This window comes from Antechinus flavipes, chromosome 2, assembly GCF_016432865.1.
Source record: "Antechinus flavipes isolate AdamAnt ecotype Samford, QLD, Australia chromosome 2, AdamAnt_v2, whole genome shotgun sequence".
In the NCBI taxonomy this organism is placed as follows: domain Eukaryota; kingdom Metazoa; phylum Chordata; class Mammalia; order Dasyuromorphia; family Dasyuridae; genus Antechinus; species Antechinus flavipes.
Genome location: NC_067399.1, coordinates 505,912,888 through 505,933,170, shown reverse-complemented (window position 1 = coordinate 505,933,170; position 20,283 = coordinate 505,912,888). Strand labels below are relative to the sequence as shown.

Genomic DNA, 20,283 nt, shown 5'->3' with positions numbered 1-20,283 from the left:
GTTTGATGTGGGCTTTCTCTTTTTCTCCCCCCTGGTTTCTCATCCTCAAGCAGCTTTTTCTGAACAGCCAGTCCCCAGCCTTTCAATCTGTGTTGAGCATGATTTTAGCCGGGCTTTATTGAAGGTCACATATGTTAGTGTGCAAAGGAAAAAATAGCAGAACAAAGACAAAAACCCAGTTCCTTCTGCTTTGCCCTTCGGTGACCTTAGACAACAGTGCTTCTTTTAGGACCTCAGTCTTCTATTTGTGAAATGAGCACATTAGTCTAGAAGACTTATGTTCTTGCTCTGATGTTCTGTGCTGTGAGTTCTTTCTCGCTCTTCTGTTCTTTTATCTGTATGCAGACAGTACTGAGTCCTCTGACTCTTTGATATTTACTACTGTGGAATATTAAGCTGGTTAGTTAGGTTCCTTCCCTATGGATTTGTACAATAGGAATCCCGTAACTTGTACTCTGTCCTCCCATAAAGGATATGACACATCTTTTTGTTTAAAAAGTCCCTTAAAAGTCTCTTGAATTCTTTTTTTTTAAATTAAAGCTTTTTATTTTTCAAAACATATGCATGGACAATTTAATTCTTCAACATTAGTCCTTGCAAAACCCTATGTTCCAATTTGACCTCCCCCCTTCCCTTATGCCCTCCCTTAGATGGCAAGTAATACAATATATGTTTAACATGGTAGAAATATATGTTAAATCCAATATATGTATACATATTTACATAATTATGTTGCACAAGAAGAAAAGAGAAGCAAAATAAAATGCAAACAAACAACAAAAAGAAGCAAAGAATTCTTGAAAAGATCATTACTATATTGGTTTGGTAAACATGATGTTATATTCCTGGTTCATCGTTGTCTCTGAGAATCTATTATCTGATTGATTGACTTTATGCTGAAAGCAGAGATGCTTTCTTCATCTTTTCCTATACAAAGATTCTGTATTTGTTGAAAACTTGTGATGTTCACCTGAATATCTATTTTTTTTTACCATATATTCATTACTGTCTTTTTTAAAAAGTAACTTTTTATTGACAGTGAATATCTATTAATTAACAAAAGTATCTCACTACTTTATATTTCTGAAATCAATAAGGGTGTAAAACATTCTTTTCATCAAATGGAAATTTGTAAAAGCCAGGATCTTATGCCACAAGCTATTTTTCTTTCTTGGGATCTGTACTTAAACAGTCTCCATTCAAGTAAAAGCCTTCAGACTCAGAACTGCTATGAATTCATTGACTCATTCTTTGAACAAACTTTCACTCATCAGCTATACTATATATAAGACTATGTGCTAGGGTAAGATCAATAAAACAAAGATTCATCAGATGTTAGTCATTGCCTCTTAGGAACTTGTAGCCTAGTGGAAGAGACCAAGTACATGGAATTGTAGCATACAACAATAGGCAATAAATACCTCATGGTATCACTTTAGGTTTGTGGACAAAGCAGTTGGTTTTGCCAATGCTCACTTAGGCATGGGCTGCATATAGTTTGGAGGAGTTCATCCTGGGCAGTCTTTCTGTTACAGGACGTTCTACCCTATCATCATTTAGCCCTCTTCTTCAACAAACTGAGATGAGCAGCTCTAATGGTAGTTGAAGATACAGAACTATAGAGACTATGGTACTACTACTGCCTTATCTCCACGCCCACCCCTACCCCCAGCCCTTTTTGCTCCTCTACTCCTCTGTATGATATCTCAGGCAAGCATCCTTTCATGAGAGACCCATTCTTCTCAGTCACACATAAAGTAGTGATCAGGTAGCCTTCTACATAGTTGCTATTCTTGCCCATGTCCTTTGTGCATTGGACAAAATTGTACCATGATGCCTTTCAAGCATCATAGAGCAAGTCTCAGTTTTCCCATCTATAAAATGGGAAGGATTGATTGGAAAGGTTCCTGAGTTCCTTTTCAGCTCTAACATTTTATGACTGTGTTTTTACTTGATAATAACTATTTACATTCACTTTCTTCTTTACATTTGCAAAATGCTTTTGTACATAAACTCTTTGAGACAGAGATGAGCAGCTCTAGTGGTGGCTGAAGATACTGCACTAGAGAGGATATGATAGTATTACTACCTTACTGCCCATCCCCACCCTCAGCCCTTTCCATAGATATGGTAAGAGAAGTCAGTAATTCTAGAGATTTGAGAAGTAGTCATGTCTTTTGTCCTTCCTGGTCCAGATTCCTTAGGCCACATAAGCAATCTAAGTCTTTGGCTGCCATTTTGAATATGGATGCCTGTAGACTTCCAAGTCTGAAAACATTTGGAAATCTGGAACATATGTTTTTAGAAGTTGCTTCTTCCCATGTTTAATATATATTGGACTACTTGCCATCTAGGGGAGGGCATGGGGGAAGGGAGGGAAAAATTAGAACACAAGGTTTTGCAAGGGTTAATGTTGAAGAATTATCCATGCATCTATTTTGGATTTTATCAAATGCTTTTTCTGCATCTACTGAGATAATCATATGGTTTTTGTTAGTTTGGTTCTTGATATAGTCAATTATGCTAATAGTTTTCCTACTAGTGAACTAGCCCTGCATTCCTGGTATAAATCCTACTTGGTCAGGATTGTATTATCCTGGGGATGACTTTCTGTAATCTCTTTGTTAATATTTTATTTAAGATTTTTGCATTAATATTCATTCGGGAAATTGGTTTATAATTTTCTTTCTCTGTTTTCATCCTACTTGGTTTAGGTATCAATACCATGTGTCATAAAAAGAATTTGGTAGGAGTCTTTCCCTATTTTTTCAAATAGTTTATATAGTATTGAGTTAATTGTTCTTTAAATGTTTGATAGAATTCACATGTAAACCCATCTGGCCCTGGAGATTTTTCCTTAGGGAGCTGATTAATAGCTTGTTCTAGTTCTTTTTCTAAAATGGGACTATTTAAGTAATTTATTTCCTCTTCTGTTAATCTGGGCAATCTATATTTTTGTTGGTATTCCTCCATTTCACTTAGGTTATCAAATTTATTGGCATAAAGTTGGGCAAAATAATTCCTAATTATTTCTCTAATTTCCTCTTCATTGGTGGAAAGTTCTCCCTTTTCATTTTTGAGATTTTCTTATTTCCTTTTTCTAATCAAATTAACTAATAGGTTTATCTGTTTTATTTTTTCATAAAACCAACTCTTAGTTTTATTTATTAATTCAATAGTTTTTTTTTTTTTACTTTCAATTTTATTAATCTTCCCTTTTATTTTTAGAATTTCAAGTTTGGTATTTGATTGGGAGTTTTTAAATTGTTCTTTTTCTAGCTTTTTTAGTCCATGCATATATTTTGAAAAATAAAAAGCTTTAATAAAGAAAAAAAGGAGTATGACCAAAAAAAGGTGCTTCTTCATTTGCTAGTGCATAGTACAACAAATCCTGACCCCTTTCCCTCAGGTTGTGGGGTTTGAGGAGAAGTGTGGTATAAAAAATGAATTTGAAACTATCCTAATTTGGCTCAGTAGGCTGGCTCCTATTTGAGAGGAAATGTCTCTTAAGACTCCATTTCCCCATTTGTAAAATGGAAAGAAGTGATTTAAAAGATCCCTGAGTTCTTCTAAAATATCTTATATTTTATGGTTCTGCTTCTACTCAATAGTAATTATGTTTATTCAATTCTTTATAGTTAAAAAATGCTTTCTTTACATGAACCCTACGAGATAGAAATGACAAAAATATTTTTTTTTCTGAAAGAGGAAACTCAAGGTCTTTTTCAAAAAGCCTTCTTCCAAAGGGGCAATTTAATTTGTAAGCACCAGTACCAGCACAGAGACACTGCTAACCATGGACTTATATTTTCTCATGCAGGCCCTTCCCCTCAGAAGAGACCACAGAGAATGATGATGATGTATATCGGAGTTTGGAGGAGTTGGCTGAGTAAGTAACTGGAAGAAGAGGAGCAAAGTTTCACTTTTTTGTTTCCTCCACATCACATTGAAATATTGCTGTCAGACTCAATGCAGAAGTTGTTCCTTTGATGATATTGCCTGGAGATTTTTGTACTATTGTAATCGCCTCCGATTTTCCATTGAAGAGCCCTTGGGAGATATAAATTCTAATAGATCTCAATTTATGGGTTTTCCAATGGAGGGTAATTGGGAGCCAAGGCCTTAGGGATAACTTTCTTAACATTAAATTCCCCTCTAAATACCACAGGTTACATAGAACCTCTTTAGTAATTGAAATAGGAATTGGCCCAAGTCCTTCACCTTTGCAGGCTGTGCAATAGCTAGAAGTGATGGTGCAGATGGGGATTGAGCTTCCTGTAGGTCACAAGTCTGGAACTTCTTATAGAGCTTATTCTGCGTTAGAGAGTTCTGGAATATTAATACAGATTTAAGCAAAGTCAGGAGTTTTCTGATATCTCATAGCCTGCACGAACATATCAGCAGTATCCTCCAGATCCATTCCATCTTATGACTTCTTTTACTTCCATGATTGCTGCTCTCTGCTGTGTACAAAGTTACCATGACAGGTCACATCAAGCTTTTCTGGGGAAATACATAGATGAATAAGATAAAATCCCTGGCCTTCATTGTCTTCCATTATGGGAATTGATGGTTGAAGAGTTAGAACTCAAAAGGATCTCAAAGGTCATCTAGTTCAATCCCTTCCCCACCATCTTACCATTGAAGAAATCAAGGTTCTGAAATGTGAAGTGAGCTGCCCAAGATCACAATGGTTTAAAAAAAAAATAGAGCTCTGCTTAGTCTAAAGTCTTCTTTCCCTTGTATCATGATGACTTTCAAGGATCATAGAGCAAATGTCTCTGAGCTTCAGTTTCCCCTTCTATAAAATGGGAAGAATTTATTTGAAAGGTCCTTGAGTTCCTTTTCAGGTCTTACAATTTTTGGGTCTGTGTTTTTACTTGATAGTGATTATTTATATTTATTCTCTTCTTTACAATTGCAAAATGCTTTTGTTACATAAATTTTATGAGACAGAGATGATGAAAATCATTCCCTTTTCCTGAAAGCAAAAACTCAGGCCTAGTGATGCAAGATAATTTTCATAGCAAAATTGATTTAAGCTTCCCATGATCTAAGCATTGGAATGGATGCACTTCTCCCTCACCTTGATTGTGCTAGCTGCATTCAAGGAGCTGCCACAGAGACTCTGAAGCCTTGGTGATAGGAGTAAGATGGACAATGGCCAGCTCACCATCCTGTCTTGAGGTTTGCTTTCTGATCCCCAATAAATTTGCTGACCCGAATGTGTAATCTGGCAATTATATTGAAGTCTCAATCTCTTGGATTTTGTTGCTCCACAAAAACCCAGGTCCTAACCTCACCTTGATTTTTGGCTTAGATATTTTCTTCCCAACTTTGGTCCTTGCCCTGTGCCTCAGGTGGAGATGACTGCTCCCTGATTTGGGAGTTTGCCCATTCTCTTACCTGTATTGCCTCTGCTTTGGGTACGATATGAAGGTTAATGGCAAACCTTGTATTGGCTTATGCATCCATTGATTCCTCAAGAGGTCTTTTCTCATGCCTAATACTGTGTGTGAGGCAGTTTGTTACAATGGGTAAAATAAAGAGCTTGAAATCAGGAAGATCTAAGTTCAGATTTTGACTTAGCCTTTTATTCTTTGTGACCTTGGAAAAGTCATTTCCCCAGTCTGGGCATCCATTTCCTCATCTGTAAAAATGAGATTGCACTCATTGGTCTGGAAAGTTTCGTCCATCTCTATATCTATGATCCTGTAAGATCTGAGAATATCTGGTAAAAAAATGCTTAGACAGAAAGCATTGGAGAGACTAGAAGAGACTGTAATATATCATAAAAGAGGCTATGGAGTCCTGGGGAAAGAGTGATTGTATCTTATTCTTCACACCTGGTTTTAGAGATTTATTGCTGGGCTCTTCTCAGTAGCCAGCTACTGGGATCTTAACCTGACCATTGGTTGGATGCCTCCTTATTCATATTGAACAGTGACTACAACCCCAGGAAGCTTTGGGTCAGCCTCCTTACCTTCTCAGTCAATAATGGGAAATTCAGGCAGCGTCATTGTTACAGAAGCTTTGAGAACATTATCACAATCTGGTTTATGCTTATCAATTATGCTAGTGGCCTTTGTGAGTTCTATCTGTAACATCTCCCACCAGGCACTCCCGTAAATATGTAATTTACTGCCAGGAAAGTGGCATTAATCATCCATAACATTGGACTGGATATTGGGTAGAACTTCTTGGCCAATACCCAATATATTCCATTGAGTTGTTTTTGAGATCTCTAGCTTTTGAAGAGTTTCAAGCCCTTAATGGGAAGAATTCAAGCCATGTATCTTGGAGACTTTGTTCAAAATGAGGAAGGAAAAGAATTTTTTCCCTGTTGCCATTTAGGATATTTACTAGTCAGTCTTTTGGTCCATCTCCCTTGGACATATCAGTATCTAAATGTAGGGTCAATTCTCTGCCCATAAAGATCAAATATAACTGTCTTTTTCCAGTTCCCCATGATAAATAATTATACATGTGATGTCAAGGACCTTCCTTGCTTTCCATTCTTACCCCTCATGGCCTTAGAAGGGCTCACCAAGTATGGTGACCCACATTTAAACTCTTTATATGCTCCCTGAATTGCATCCTCTCTCCCCTTACTAGGCATAGCTAAATGCTCACAATCCCACGTTTTATGTTTCCTCATTCTGCTTGAGAGTTCCTAGTTGGGAATAAATTTGTGTTTTATGTATATAGGTTTCTTTTGGTGATTTCTTGAACTTTAGACCCCAATATATCAGAGTTAGAAGAAAATTTAAGAGTCCAAATCCTTCATTGTACAGATTGTTAGAGTAACACCTAGACCAAGGCTTCTTAAACTTTTTCCATGCGTGACCCCTTTTTGCCTAAGAAATTTTTATATACCCTTGGGGACATAGGTATATAAAATAGGCAAAGAAATCAAACATTTACTGAAAATAAATCATGAAGAAATGTATTTTAAAACAATTCTTTGATATACATGTAATTTTGCCTTTTATTAAAGATGAAAGAAAATTTGCATACTAAGAGATGGATTGGGTTTTCAAAAAAATTTTTACATAAAGAATTAAAAATCTTAGTAGAATGTTTAATACTTTTTACTGTTGCCAAATTTTTCAACCTCCATATATCATGTGATTATGACCTGTCATTTAAGAAGCTTTAGCCTAGATAAAGTGACTTGTCTTAAAACCTGTAGGAATTGTTCTTGTTATTCAGTCATTTCAGTCATGTCCAAGTCTTGGTAACCCCATCTGATGTTTTCTTGCTAAGTTTTCTTGGTTTTCCATTTCCTTCCCCAGCCCATTTTACAGAGGAAGAAACTGAGACAATATTTAAACAAAGACTAGAAGCAAGGGGTTTTTTGTATTACCCTAGAAAGGTTACTGGCAGCTTCTGTTCTAGCTTGATAGAGATAGAATCATAGACTTCCAGAACCCAAAAGGAGTCTTATAATAACAGCCCACTGAATTGTCATAGAAGAAGCTCAAGATTTGAAATGAAACCCAGGTTCAAATTCTGACTCTATTAATTAGTAATCTGCACCATCTTGGGCCAGGATTGTTCACTAGTCTATAAGAGAATAAACAATAGGAATAAATGATGTCTAAGCTCCTTTTCTGGTATTGAATCCTTTGTTTACTATAAACATAGATTATCAAAATTAAGAAGAGACTTTGCAGTAAGGAATATCAAGGATAGGAAGAAACCTGGGAGACCATTTGGTCCTCCCTTTCATAAGCAGACTTCTCCCAAAAACTTGTTAATATTTATTGCTTCTGCTTTCCTACCTTTTCATTTCTTTTTCAGTCCCTTGAGATTTGGCTTCTAATCTTGTCATTCAAATGAAATTGTTCTTTCCAAAGACAGGCTGATAATTCAAAGGTCATGTCTCATTCCTCATTCTTCTCTCCTTTTTTGAACCATTTAATACTATTAATAACTATCATCTCCTAGCTCATCTCTCCTGTCTGTGTTTTATGTCACAGCACTTTTCTGACTTTTCTTCTTTTGGCTGTTGCTTCTCAGTCTTTTATTTGTGGTTCTTTATCTTTTGTCTTACCCTCTATGTATGGGTGTTACTCAAGGCCAATATCCTGGTTCCTTTTTCCTTCCTCTTCTCATTCCTGTTCTCCTTTCCTCTTCCTCTAGCTCTTTGAAAATAAAAACAACACAATTTGACTAAAAGCTACTTTTCTAGTCTTATGACACATATCTCTCCATCATGCATTTCTACATTGCAATCAAATTGGGCTCTTTCCTCTTCTTCATAATTGATATCCCATATCATCTTTATGTTTTTACACAGCTTATGTTCTTTGTCTGGAGTGCAATCTCTTCTAATGCCCATTTTGTATAATCCTAGGTTCCCTAATAATGTAAGTAGTTCACTACTGGAAGTCTATCTGGATCCCCTTCCCAGTTACCAATACCCTCTCTTTCTCCAAAAAATTACTTAACATTTCATCTTTGAAGGCAGAACCGCTGCTATTTTATTCTTTGCAACTCCAGTGTTTAAGTAGGTGCTCAATAAATGCCTGTTCAATGGATAAAACTGAGGCTGATCCAAGATGAAAGAGCCATCCCTTTCTTTATTTTCTACACTTCCCCTTTTCCCATCTCTACAGAAGGAGCAAGGTCTTAGTGATCTGAATATGGTATAAATGTCTAGGTTGATAGAGAAACTCTCCTCAGAGAATGTCTGAGCCCAGGGATGTACCAGACTCTTGACTCTGATGTCTTAAAATAATAAATTATTAACCACGAGGATTACTGCTCATGTTGTGTGATTTGAGCAAACCCCACAGGCTGTGTCTGGTCTATGTACTTCAAATCCATCTTGGTTTGTTGTGACAATGTTGAGAGAGAGAGAGAGAGAGAGAGAGAGAGAAAGAGAGAGAGAGAGAGAGAGAGAGAGAGTGAGTGTGTGTGTGTGTGTGTGTGTGTGTGTGTGTGAGAGAGAGAGAGAGAGAGAAAGAGAGAGAGAGAGAGAGAGAGAGAGAGAGAGTGTGTGTGAGTGTGTGTGTGTGTGTGTGTGTGTGTGTGTGTACGTACACTCAAGTGGGTAAATGATCCTGAACAAAAACATAAAATGTAAATCCATTTCATATGGAAAAACTATTCTGGGAGATGTGTGGCTTTTGAGCAGTTAAATAATATTATTCCACAACATAAATAGTAAAGCTCCTTAATTCAATGAGTTCCTTATGACTGCAGTTACTGCAAAAGTAAATCATAAATTATAGGGCAGATAAATGAGTTAGGATCACAAACTTGTGGTTTGGGCCCAGTGGCTGAAATTGAATAGATTTTCATTTTTTTCCCCTTTTCTGAGAGGCAACATTGCATATCAACCTGTCTCTGTGAACCTCAATTTAATAATTCAATATCATAACAGTTTTTGTAAAAATTACTTTTTTAATCACTCCTTCTTATCCAAAGTGGTTTTTGCCAAGAGGGCATTTGGGCTAGTTGTAAATTTACAGATCCTGCACTAACAATGGACTAACGGCTTTGGTCTCAAGCCAGGCAAACTATTGGCGACTGTTATTCCAGCAAAGCATGCTGTCTCTGTCCATTGTGCTCAGGCTCAGATGATGGGCCTGAACCATCATTATCTTGCATTTCAAAAACATCTCTTATTCAGATGGATTCTTAGGCACCCTACAGATACTTTGATGATAGCCAAATACTCCCTCCTTAAGTAGAGCCACCTCTTTTTTTTTTCCTAGCAAACCAGTTGAAGTCACTGGTATGATGTCAAAAGGGGCCCACTTTGTAACATCTGAATAGTATATAAAGTCAAAAGCAAAAGAGAATACTATCAGGTTAAGGACTGGTATGGGGCACTCAGTAGTTGACTATGAAGGAAATGTCATATACATGTAGTCTTTTTTTTTTTTTTTTTGGATCTTGTTAATATTTTCTTTTATTTTTTATAATATCTTTTTATTTTTCTAAATACACGCAAAGATAGTTTTCAACATTCACCTTTGCAAAACCTTATGTTTCAAAATTTTCTCCCTCCCTTCACCCTTTCCCTCTTCCTTAGACAGCAAGCAATCCATAATAGGTTAGATTTGTGTAATTCTTTTAAACACATCTTTATATTTGTCATGCTGTACAAGAAAAATCAAATCAAAAGGGGAAGAAAAAACATGAGAGGAAAAAAAAAAAACCGACCAAACAGCATTACCACCAAGAAAAGGTGAAAATAGTGTGCATTGATCCACACTGGGTCTCCATAGTTTTCTGGATGCAGATGGCACTTTCCATTACAAGTCTATTGGAATTGCCTTGAATCACTTCATTGCTGTACAGAGCTAAGTCCACTACATCTGATCATCATATAATCTTATTGTTACTGTGTATAGTGTTCTTTTGGTTCTACTCACTTTGCTGAGTATCAATCAGTTTATGTAAGTCTTCCCAGATATTTCTGAAACCAGCCTGCTCATCCTTCCCTCCCTTCCTCCCTCCCTTCCTTCTTTCCTTCCTTCCTCTTTCCCTTCCTTCCTTCCTCTCTCCCTTCCTTCCTCCCTCTCTCCCTTCCTTCCTTCCTCCCTTCCTTCCTCCCTCCCTTCCTTCCTTTCTTCCTCCTTTCCTCCCTCCCTCCCCAATTAGGCTTAAGTAACCTGGCCTGGGTGACACAGCTAGAAAGTGTTACGTGTCTGAGGTCAAGTTTGAACTCAGGTCCTCCTGACTTCAGGGCTGGTGCTCTATCCACTGAGCCCCTAGCTGCCTTCTTATTATTTCTTATAGAAAAATAATTTCCATTACATTCATATACCATAACTTATTTAGCCATTCCCCAACTGATGGGCATCCACTCATTTTCCAGTTCTTGTCACTACAAAAAGGGCAAGGATTCTAGGCAGGAAAGGATGCCGAACAGATTTATGAATCTTGGTCCTGTTTTCACTTCCATTGTAAAGGAAGCTGTACAAGATTCAAGATCTTATATGAATTAGCTTACAAAAATGGGCAAATTTCAGGAATTCTTGCAGAAATGCGAAGTGCTTTCTAGAATGTTTGGACCAGTTGTGCTTTCATCTTTAATGGAGAAGTGGCAAAAATAAAAAATAAAAAAAGTCAAATCCTTCCTTACTACAAATCTGGTATTTGGTGGAGCTGGAGTTTGAGAGTTAATCAGGGTAGTTGTTGCTTACAGTATTCCCCTCTGATTTCTCTGTCCTTTATCATGGATTTTACTTTCCGCATGTGTGGTTTCAGGTGTCCCAAAGGTACACACACTCAAGTTGTGTATCTTTCCACCAAGCCCAGACTTGCTCAGACTTTACTTAGCATATGAAATTGAACATACTGATAAGCTGCTTGCCTCTTTGCTCTGTTCTGGGGCTGTTTCTTAGGAACTGTGGTTTCTTTGATATTCTCACAGCCTGGGGGAGGAGACTATGATATGTGGTCCCATCCTTGCAAAGAGGGTGCACTAAAATAATCTTTGTCTGCCAGAGCACATGCAAGAAGACCTAGAGGCTTCTTACTCAAGTCATTTGAGGGTCAACAATAGTTTGTATAGATCAGGAGTGTGTGTGTGTATCTTGTTTGGAAAAAGTCCCCAAACTCTATCTGAGGTTGTAGATTCCTATTCTTCAGAGGCTAGAACCTAAATTCTCCCTGGAAATTGTTTCAAAACTTTTTAATCTCATAGCCCATGGATAAATGAAAATGAATTTAAGCACCTATGATATTGGTGGGGATTGAAATACAAAAATGAGACAGTCCCTGCCTTCACAGAGCTAATATTCTAATAGGGAGAGAAAATTCCATAGATATAGAGGAGGAAATTTTGGTCTAGGGAATCACACTAATGAGGAAGTTCGTCATTTGTCACAAGTGGTCACACCTTCCTAGCAGTTATTACGGTCTTGATTTGACAGTTATTCACAGAACAAGCCATAGCAATGGGGGAAGTCAGGCTATATGAACCTAAAACCATAGAAAGGAAAAATGAAATGGTATATAAATAAATGGTAAGCATTCTTGGTTTGGAGTTGGCTAAGTGTGTTTGTACTCATTTACTCAGCTATAAAAGCAGTTCAGCCCCAGGGCTGACTTTCTTTTTTTTCTGCTTTTCTCTATCTCCCACAAAGAACCTAGAGTTTATTTATCAGGATCTGCAACCACCAAAGAACTCAGCAATTCTAATCTCCCCGGATTTCCCTTGAGTTAATCTAAACAAACAAACAAACAAAAAAGCCTGAAGAAAGGAAGGGCTGGGATATAGAGGTTACTAACCCTAATTGAATAGCAAAATGTTTTGTAATTAAACTTTGAGATGCTGTATAGGCTATGTAAACTATAACTATTTTTAGAGCCCTCAGGAAAAAGCTTTGAGAAACTTTGCAGTTTCTCTGGTTGGTGAAATTAATATTAAAGATGTTCTAGTGGATTGATTTTATATTCCAAAATGAAACAAACTATAGCTTCATTTCAAAATGTCTGCTCCCTGGCTTATTGGAAATGGCTGGCCTCTCCCCACCCTCTAGAATAAAAGCTCCTTTTTTCCCTTTACACTCTGGGATTTTACCTGTTCTGTAAGTGCTCTTGATAAGATTGTCAGTCAAAGCATTATTTCAAGTAGAGAGGCTTTGCCATAGAGAGAAAACATTCAGGAAAGAGATGATCAGAGCATCCATTGTTTTTGGACTTGGTTGGAACCCAGTTCCTCAGGGGAAGGGAGAGGAGTTGACTTGTTTGTCCTTCACATCACTGAGAAGGTCCTATGTTTCCTCCAGGCTTACCCTTCTCTGCCATTCAGGTTTTAGATGCTAGAGGGACTAAGGTCCTTGGTCCAAAGCCATTGTGAGCACCATTCTGAAGGAATTGGGGGAGAAAGATGGAAAGAATAATAACCTCAAAATCATAGGATCTGGCTTCAATCTCACTTCTGGTGCTGAATTCAATTCTCTGGGCCTAGTTTCTTTGTACAAGAAGAGGGTTAAACCTGATGTTCCAAGCATGATACTAGTACCCTGACATTGACAAACAAGAACCAGTAAAGAAGTCAGATGAACCAAAGGGAGAAATGGAGACTCTAGATTTGATTCCCCTCCCCCCTTTCAAAGTAGAAATCTGCCTTCTTTTCAGTGTTTTCGCATCAAGGTATTTGGACTGACAAGCTCCCTGCTGCTCTAGGCCAGAAACAGGGAGTGTCAACTCTTCTGGAACGTTGAGTCACTGGCAAGGGAATAGGTATCATTAAAGCAGTCTCTGAAACATTTGAGGGGAGTGAAAAAGGAATGGAGGCAACTATGAGATTAAAGTTCATGAGATGTAATTTCTTAAGGCCTACTCTGCTTCCTAAGGGGACTCATCCAGGGCCAACTGTGTGCTGATTCAGTGGAGGCAGCCTGAAGGGGGTCCACTCAGGCCAAACCTCAGCCCCCTGAAGTCCTGCCTTTCTTGAGATCCTCATGGAGGACAACTGCTATAGCCCTTTATTTTTGCTGCTCTGCATTCTTTTTCATGTTCTATCTGTTTATGTAAGAAATCTGGAGAGCCTGGCAATTTCTGACCTGCTCCACCATCTTCCCAGAATGCACCCAAACCCCTTGTATAATTTCTTTATTCTTTTCATTAGACACAAGTTACAGATAGCTTTATGATAATTGCCTCTCCTTTCTTCCGCATGGATACAGGAAGATGAGATGGTCAAGAGTTCTCCAAAATGATGGTTCTCCTTATATTTGGAGATGTGAGGTGGAAACAACAGTTGCTGTCCTCAGAAAGTTTATAATTAATAGGGAGTTTAGCCCATATTCACCTACTGTGACAATGATAACTCACATTATGGACTTAGAAATGGAAGGGACCTTAGAAAACACAAGAGCATAGACTCAGCGTTGAAGGAGAACTTTAAGGTCCTTGAATCAAATAAGACAATGGTTAAGTAATTTGTTCAGGATCACACAGCTAGTCAGTGTCTGAAGTAAGATTTCTATCCAGGTCTCCTTAACTCCAAGTTCAAACCTTTATCTCACTTCGTGCCATTGCCTCATGCCTTGATGAGAAAAACACTAAAAGAAGTTAGATTTCTACTTTGAAGGGGAAGGGAATCATATCTAGAGCGTTTCATATAAAGTGTTATAAGGTATGAGAATAAGGAGAAATCACTTTCATTTGGGAAGGTTTAGGGGAGCTTCAGATGAGGTTGTGTCTAAGGATGAGGAGGATCTCAACAGAGATATGGAGTGCTGGTATGTTCTAGACTGTGAACAGCCTGCGCGAACATGTAGGTACAGTGGGAGTAAAAGCGTTTGATCAAGGAATAACTAGTATTCCAGTTTGCAATATGGTACCCATCAAAGGAGAATCAAAAGATATAGTAGGATCACATTGTAGAGGGCATTAAATGTCAGATTAATAAGTTTGCAACCTCCCCAGTACTGTGAAGTTTAAAGCAGTTCGCGAATCTTGAGGCCCTTTATTAATGTCAGTTATTATAATTGTTGTTATTATTTTTATTTAGTGGGCACTGGGGAGCTAGTAGAACTTCTTGAGCTGCAAAGTAACATGATCAAAGGTGTACTTTAGGAAGATTATTTTGGTAGTTGTGTGAAAGATATTGAGAGAAGAGAGAGACTGAAGACAAAATATTTTCATCTACAAACATTCTTTAGCAGAAAAACCATTTTTATCTGCAAATATTCTTTTGAAAGTAAAACCTAAATTCTTTTTTTTTTTTTTTGCAAAAAAAATTTTGATCTGCAAATATTCTTTTGCAGGTAAAAATGAAAGATCTTTTTATTGTCAATTGTGCAATTTTTATTAATATCCTGTAAGGCCAAAAACCTCATTAACACATTCAACAAGCATTAAATGCCTGTTATATGCTTACACAAATGTGTTTCATGATATGCTTTTGAAGAATTTTGAATAAAATATCTGAGAAAATGAAAAATGCCTTTTGCACTTTTGATGTAATAATCCTTAGGCTCAGGGTTCCTGACTTTGGAATCTGTCTGTAAATCATCATTGTTATTCCTCAAAACGTACTGCAAACAGCTCCAGCTGCCCAGAGAGGATGTCATAATGCCTACAAGATTAGAGATGGTCCCATAGTTTTGCTCAGCAAGAAGTACATTAACTCCCCTAAAAATTCTTAGGCACTTTCTGTTTATGCTCAGTATTGTGCTGGCCACAAGGTGGAACTCACTACTTCTACCTTTCTAATCTAGCCAAGGAGACAGGCGAAGCAGCTGGAGGACTGGAAAAGACAGTATACACATTCATACACGTATACATACACATGTGTATTCATATATGCACATAATCTCACCCGTGTGTGAGAACCATATAAGAAATCTTACATTAGAGTAAGGAATTAGAGCTTGGTGCAGTGAGTGTCAGAAGAGGCTTAGTAGCCTATGCAGATTCCTAAAAATAACCAAGATTAAGGCGAATTACGGTGGTCTGGGCATTGAGAAAATAAAGTTCCTTTCTTCTCCTCCAAGGAACAATGCCTTGCACTGTAGGCAGATGTTAGAAACTGGCACCGGACAAGCCGGCATGAGAGGCCCTTGTTCTCAGTCCTTTTCTAAATCCCCAGCAGCGGCACAAGAGGAGCATTCATGGGAAGAGAGTGATTCAGCCTTGCCAGGATCTTGCATTGATAGTTAGGGTTCAGCAGCCATGACTGTCCTGGATCCCTGCTCAGAGGAGAAGGAGACTCTTCCAGCATCTCTGAGGGGCTGCTGTGCTCAGGAAGCCCAGGAGGCAAAAGCCCAAGGGACTGTAGTCTGCATCACAAACCTTTTTTAGGACTCTGGCCCAGCTCTTGATTTCCCAAGACCATGCCATTGCCCCGACACCAAAGTGAACTGAAACCAATGCCCAGAAATTTCTGTCTTCAGTTTCCAAATAATTCAGGATCTCTCTCAAGATCTTTTAAAAATTAAAACAACAATAACAAGACAACCAAAAACAGATGGACAGTTGCCTTTGGTTGAGCTGCTTCAACATGAAAATGTATGAATTTACTTGAAATGAAGAGAACTGGCTTTCTACTGCACTGACTTGATATTTTTTTTGACTGGATTTGTGATGTCATCAGTACAGAGAGCTCTAAGTGAGGAAATTATTTTACTAGTGCAGGTCAGAACTATCTCAAAAGAACTGCAAACAGGAAAGGATGGTTTGATTGATTTTGTGCCAAATAACAAATAACATTTCATTTAACAAAAACTCTGGGGAGGTAAGTACTATTAGGAACCTCATTTCACAATTGAGGAAACTGAGGCAGAGAGAGGTTAAATGACTCATCCAGGTTCACACAAATGGTAAATGTCCGAGGTGGTCTTCCTGAAATCCAGGCCCAATGTTTTATTCACTTTCACTACTTACGTTAGTAGAGAGGTTAAGATCACACAGCCATTATAATCAGAAGCAGGCTTGAGCAAAAATCTTCTTGACTGACTCCAGCTCTTTGTTGCTTCTCACTTTGTATGTGTTAGGTTCTTAATAAATGCTTGTTGGCTCTTTCTTACCTTGCACAAGTTAAGATCTTAATAAATGCTTGTTGGCCTGAAGTCAGAGGATCTGCAGTTGGATTCCGATTCTGCTTCTTGTTCTCTGTGTGACTTTGGGCAAGAAGTTTGACCTTGTTTGCCTTTCCCCTCATCCCTCAAAGAAAGCGTGTGCCAGATGATTTCTAAAGTCCCTTCCAAGTCTAAATCCTATAAAACTAATTTCTTGAAAGCTCTAAGCATTTATTTGAGGTCATTGAATAATATGGGATCAAGGAATAAAAACATCTTACTTTAAAAAATGAAAACAAAAGCGTTTGCCATTTAAAAGTGCTTTGTCAAGGAAATTGAGGTGCAAATGTGACCTATTTTAGAATGCATTGACATGAAAGTTTTATTTAGGATTGTGATTTATAGCTAAAAGGACCTTAGATACCATCTAGTTATCCCCTGTTTTAAAAATGGGGAAACTGAGATCTATGAAAAGAATTTGATATTTGTTGTTCAGTCATTTTTCAGTCTTGTCTGACTCTTTTTGACTTCATTTCAGGTTTTCTTGGCAAAGATACTAGAATAGTTTTGCATTTCTTTTTTCAGCTTATTTTGTAGTGAAGGAAACTGAGGCAAACAGGATTAAGTGACCCTTGCCCAGTGTCACCTAGCTAGTGTCTGGTAATATTGTCCTGATCCTCAGTCACTGTTCCCATAGGACAATACTCAGATCTTCCTGGCTCCAGGCTTAGTTAGCTCTATCCACTACACCACTTAGCTGCCTTCCAGTGAAGAGGAATGATTTTTTCCAAAGATACAAAACTAATGGAATTGAGACTCTTAAGTCCCAGGATTCTGTAACATGACTGAACCACTGATGTAAGGGTACATGCTTTGGATGATAGAGTTGAGACACAGAAAATTTAAGGAAGGTTGTTACACAGAGAACAACTGTTTGAGGCACCATTTGAATCCCAAACCCAAATTCAGTTCATTATTACTGTGCCAAGTTTGTCTCACATTAACCCTCATGTAATCTCTCTTGTGCGCTTGATGCCCAAAGTGGGAGCTGGTTTGGTTTGAAAAACACAGGCTGTCTATGGATGTGGGGGAAAAGGGAGACAGAAGCAAACCCAAGATCCTCTATAAAATGAGTGTATTGGGTGAGATAATTTCTAAGGGCTCTTCTGACCTGACAGTCTTCCTTATTGGTATTCTAACTGACTGAGAGAATCATCTCCAAATTCCCACTTTTCCCAAGTGGTTCCTGCCAAAGTAACAATTTATGAAGTTCTTCTTTCTTGAGTGCTACAGATAGGAGGCTCAGTCCTGGGCCTCAAGGCACTCACAGTCTAAATAGAAAGTCTCCATGGAAAAACTCTGTACAAATAAGACACCCAGGATAAACTGGAGATAATTTTAAAGGAAAGGCTCCTTTGCCAAAGATAAATATAAGCTGAGACTTGGAGAAAAGTGAGGAAAGTCTTGTAGTAAAGAGTGAGAGAATTTCTGGCATGAGGGGCAGTCAATGAAAATGCTGAGATGGAAGGTGGAATGTTTTGTATGAGGATGTGCAAGGAGGCTAGTCATGTAATTCAAAATTAAGTGGAGAAGAATAAAGTGTAAGCCTGGAAAGTTGGGAAGGATCCAAGCTGTACACAGATTTTGTATTTGATTCTAGCGGTAACAAGAAGCCATTAGAATTTATTGAGTAAGGGGGTGACATGGTCAGATCTGTACTTTAGGAGGATGACATGAACAGCTGAGTGGAGGGTAGGCCTGGAGTGGGGAGAGACTTGAAGCAGAGAGAGTGACCATTAGGATGTTGGGATAGTCAGATTTGAGAGGATGCAGCAGGGTGGTGTCTAAGGACAGGAAGAATCACCAAAACTTGGTAACTGAGGGGACGTAGGAGAAAGGAGAGAATGAAGAATTGAAGATGAGGCTTAAGTCCTGCCAGATAGGATATTCCCTGCCCCACATTCTCCCATAGGCTACTAGCCCTCTCTCCTTCATCCTCATTCCTCCTCCGAGGGTGGATGGATGGATATTGTATCAAACTTCTTTTTCATATTGTTTCAACTTGCAGGTTTGCTGAGCAAACTAAAAGTCTGGCTTGGAAAAAAAATCATAATATATCAATTATAACTGAGTGTCATTTTCTCTAGAACCCCTCAGCTGTTCACTTGTCTGTTATAAAATAAAAACACAGCTTATCAGATTTTCCATATGTCTTGTTTCTCCCACCCAACAACTGGGGATTGGTTATTCTCCAAATCATGAATACTCAAGTGCATGAAGAAGGGATTGTCAGAGAGGACAGTTTTATGGGTTTAATGGGTGAGAGCTTGTTATTGCCATTTAACTAACCCCAATTTCTTAGTGGAAGTGAATGCTGCTTATATTTATTGAACTATATTTCTCCTTCTTTTTAAAACATTTCTGTTCTGTCTTCCTTCTTTGAATGATATGTCTTCATCATAATACAGAGTTGGGGAGGATTCCTCTAATTTATTGTGCTTTTTTTGGTCTCTTCTGTATATATCAGTCAATCAACAAACATTTATTAAGTGCCTACTGTGCGAGTATACCAGCATACTAGCAAGTATGCTAAGGACTGGAGATGCAAAGATAAAAGGGAAACCAGTGTTGTCTTCGGGGGATTATATGTGCATGCACATCTGCACATTTATGCAATAAGCCAGTATGTATGTAGCTGTTTTTCCATCCTTACAACAATCCTAGAAGGTGAGTGCTATTTTATTCCCATTTTACAGATGGGGAAACTGAGACTAAAAGAGCTAGTAAGATATATGAAATTGGATTTAAACTCGGGTCTTCTGACTCCAGGTCCAATGCTCTGTCTACAGTATTATGCAGTAGTCAATATATATAAAGAATATGTACAAAATGAATACAATGACATTTGGGATATAGAACACTAGCAGCTAAAGAGAAGAGAACTCCATATAGAAGGTAGCACTTGACCTAAATCTTGAATCAAGCCAGGATTCTAGGAATTCTCTGGAATGCTTTCCTTCTCACCTTCACTTGTTCCTTTCTCTGTTTTTCTTCAAGGTTCAAATTTGATGTTCTAGTTTCCCCCAACTGCTAATGCCTCTTTCCCTTTACAGATTACCCGTGGCTTCCTCAGCACATGCCTTCCATGGGTCTGGTTCTTTACTGTTGTTCCCCAGGGGACTTTAAGCTCCTTGAGGACAGAGATTGTTTTTTGCTTTGCCAGAACTTACTTTGCACAGTGCTTGGCACATGATAAGTGCTTAATTAGTACTTGTAGACATACTGAGAAAAAAGGAGAATATTTTCTACATGTGGGTGACAACTAATACAGCATCTCAAAGATAGGAAATGGAGAGTTGTATGTGAGCAATGACAGCAACTAGGCCAGTGTGTCTGGATGGTAGAGAATGTGGGCAACAGTGATGTGTAAGAAGACTGTAAAGGTAGAAATGGGCCCTGGTTTCAAAGAGATTTAAATGGTTTACAGAAGACAAAATAGTAGATTGTGTTAGGAATGGGGAATCACTCACATTTATTGCATAGGGAATGATTGTCAGGCTTGGAGCTAGGCAATTTTCCCTTTGTGCTTCACAAGGTCTATTTGGGAAGATGAGGCTCCAGTCTTTTAATAAAGATGTAGTGTAGCATAGAGGACTGGACTTGGAATCTGGGAGAACAGGGAGTCAGGAAGCACTAGGTTTAGTTTTTCCCTCTGATACACACTAGCTGTTTGCCCAAGTCCACGTCCTCACCCTCTCTAACTCCCTCAGGCGCCTCTTTCACTATCTGT

General features: G+C 38.2%; 1 protein-coding gene across 2 annotated transcripts in view; it reads left to right on the top strand.

The window, feature by feature from the left end:
- Nucleotides 1-20,283, top strand: part of VAV2 (vav guanine nucleotide exchange factor 2) — a 446,728-nt gene that overhangs the window by 306,640 nt on the left and 119,805 nt on the right. For both annotated transcript variants that reach the window (XM_051980290.1, XM_051980289.1), the window contains exon 4: nucleotides 3,821-3,889. In XM_051980290.1, the coding sequence (XP_051836250.1) occupies nucleotides 3,821-3,889 (69 nt within the window). The remainder of the gene's footprint in view (nucleotides 1-3,820; nucleotides 3,890-20,283) is intronic.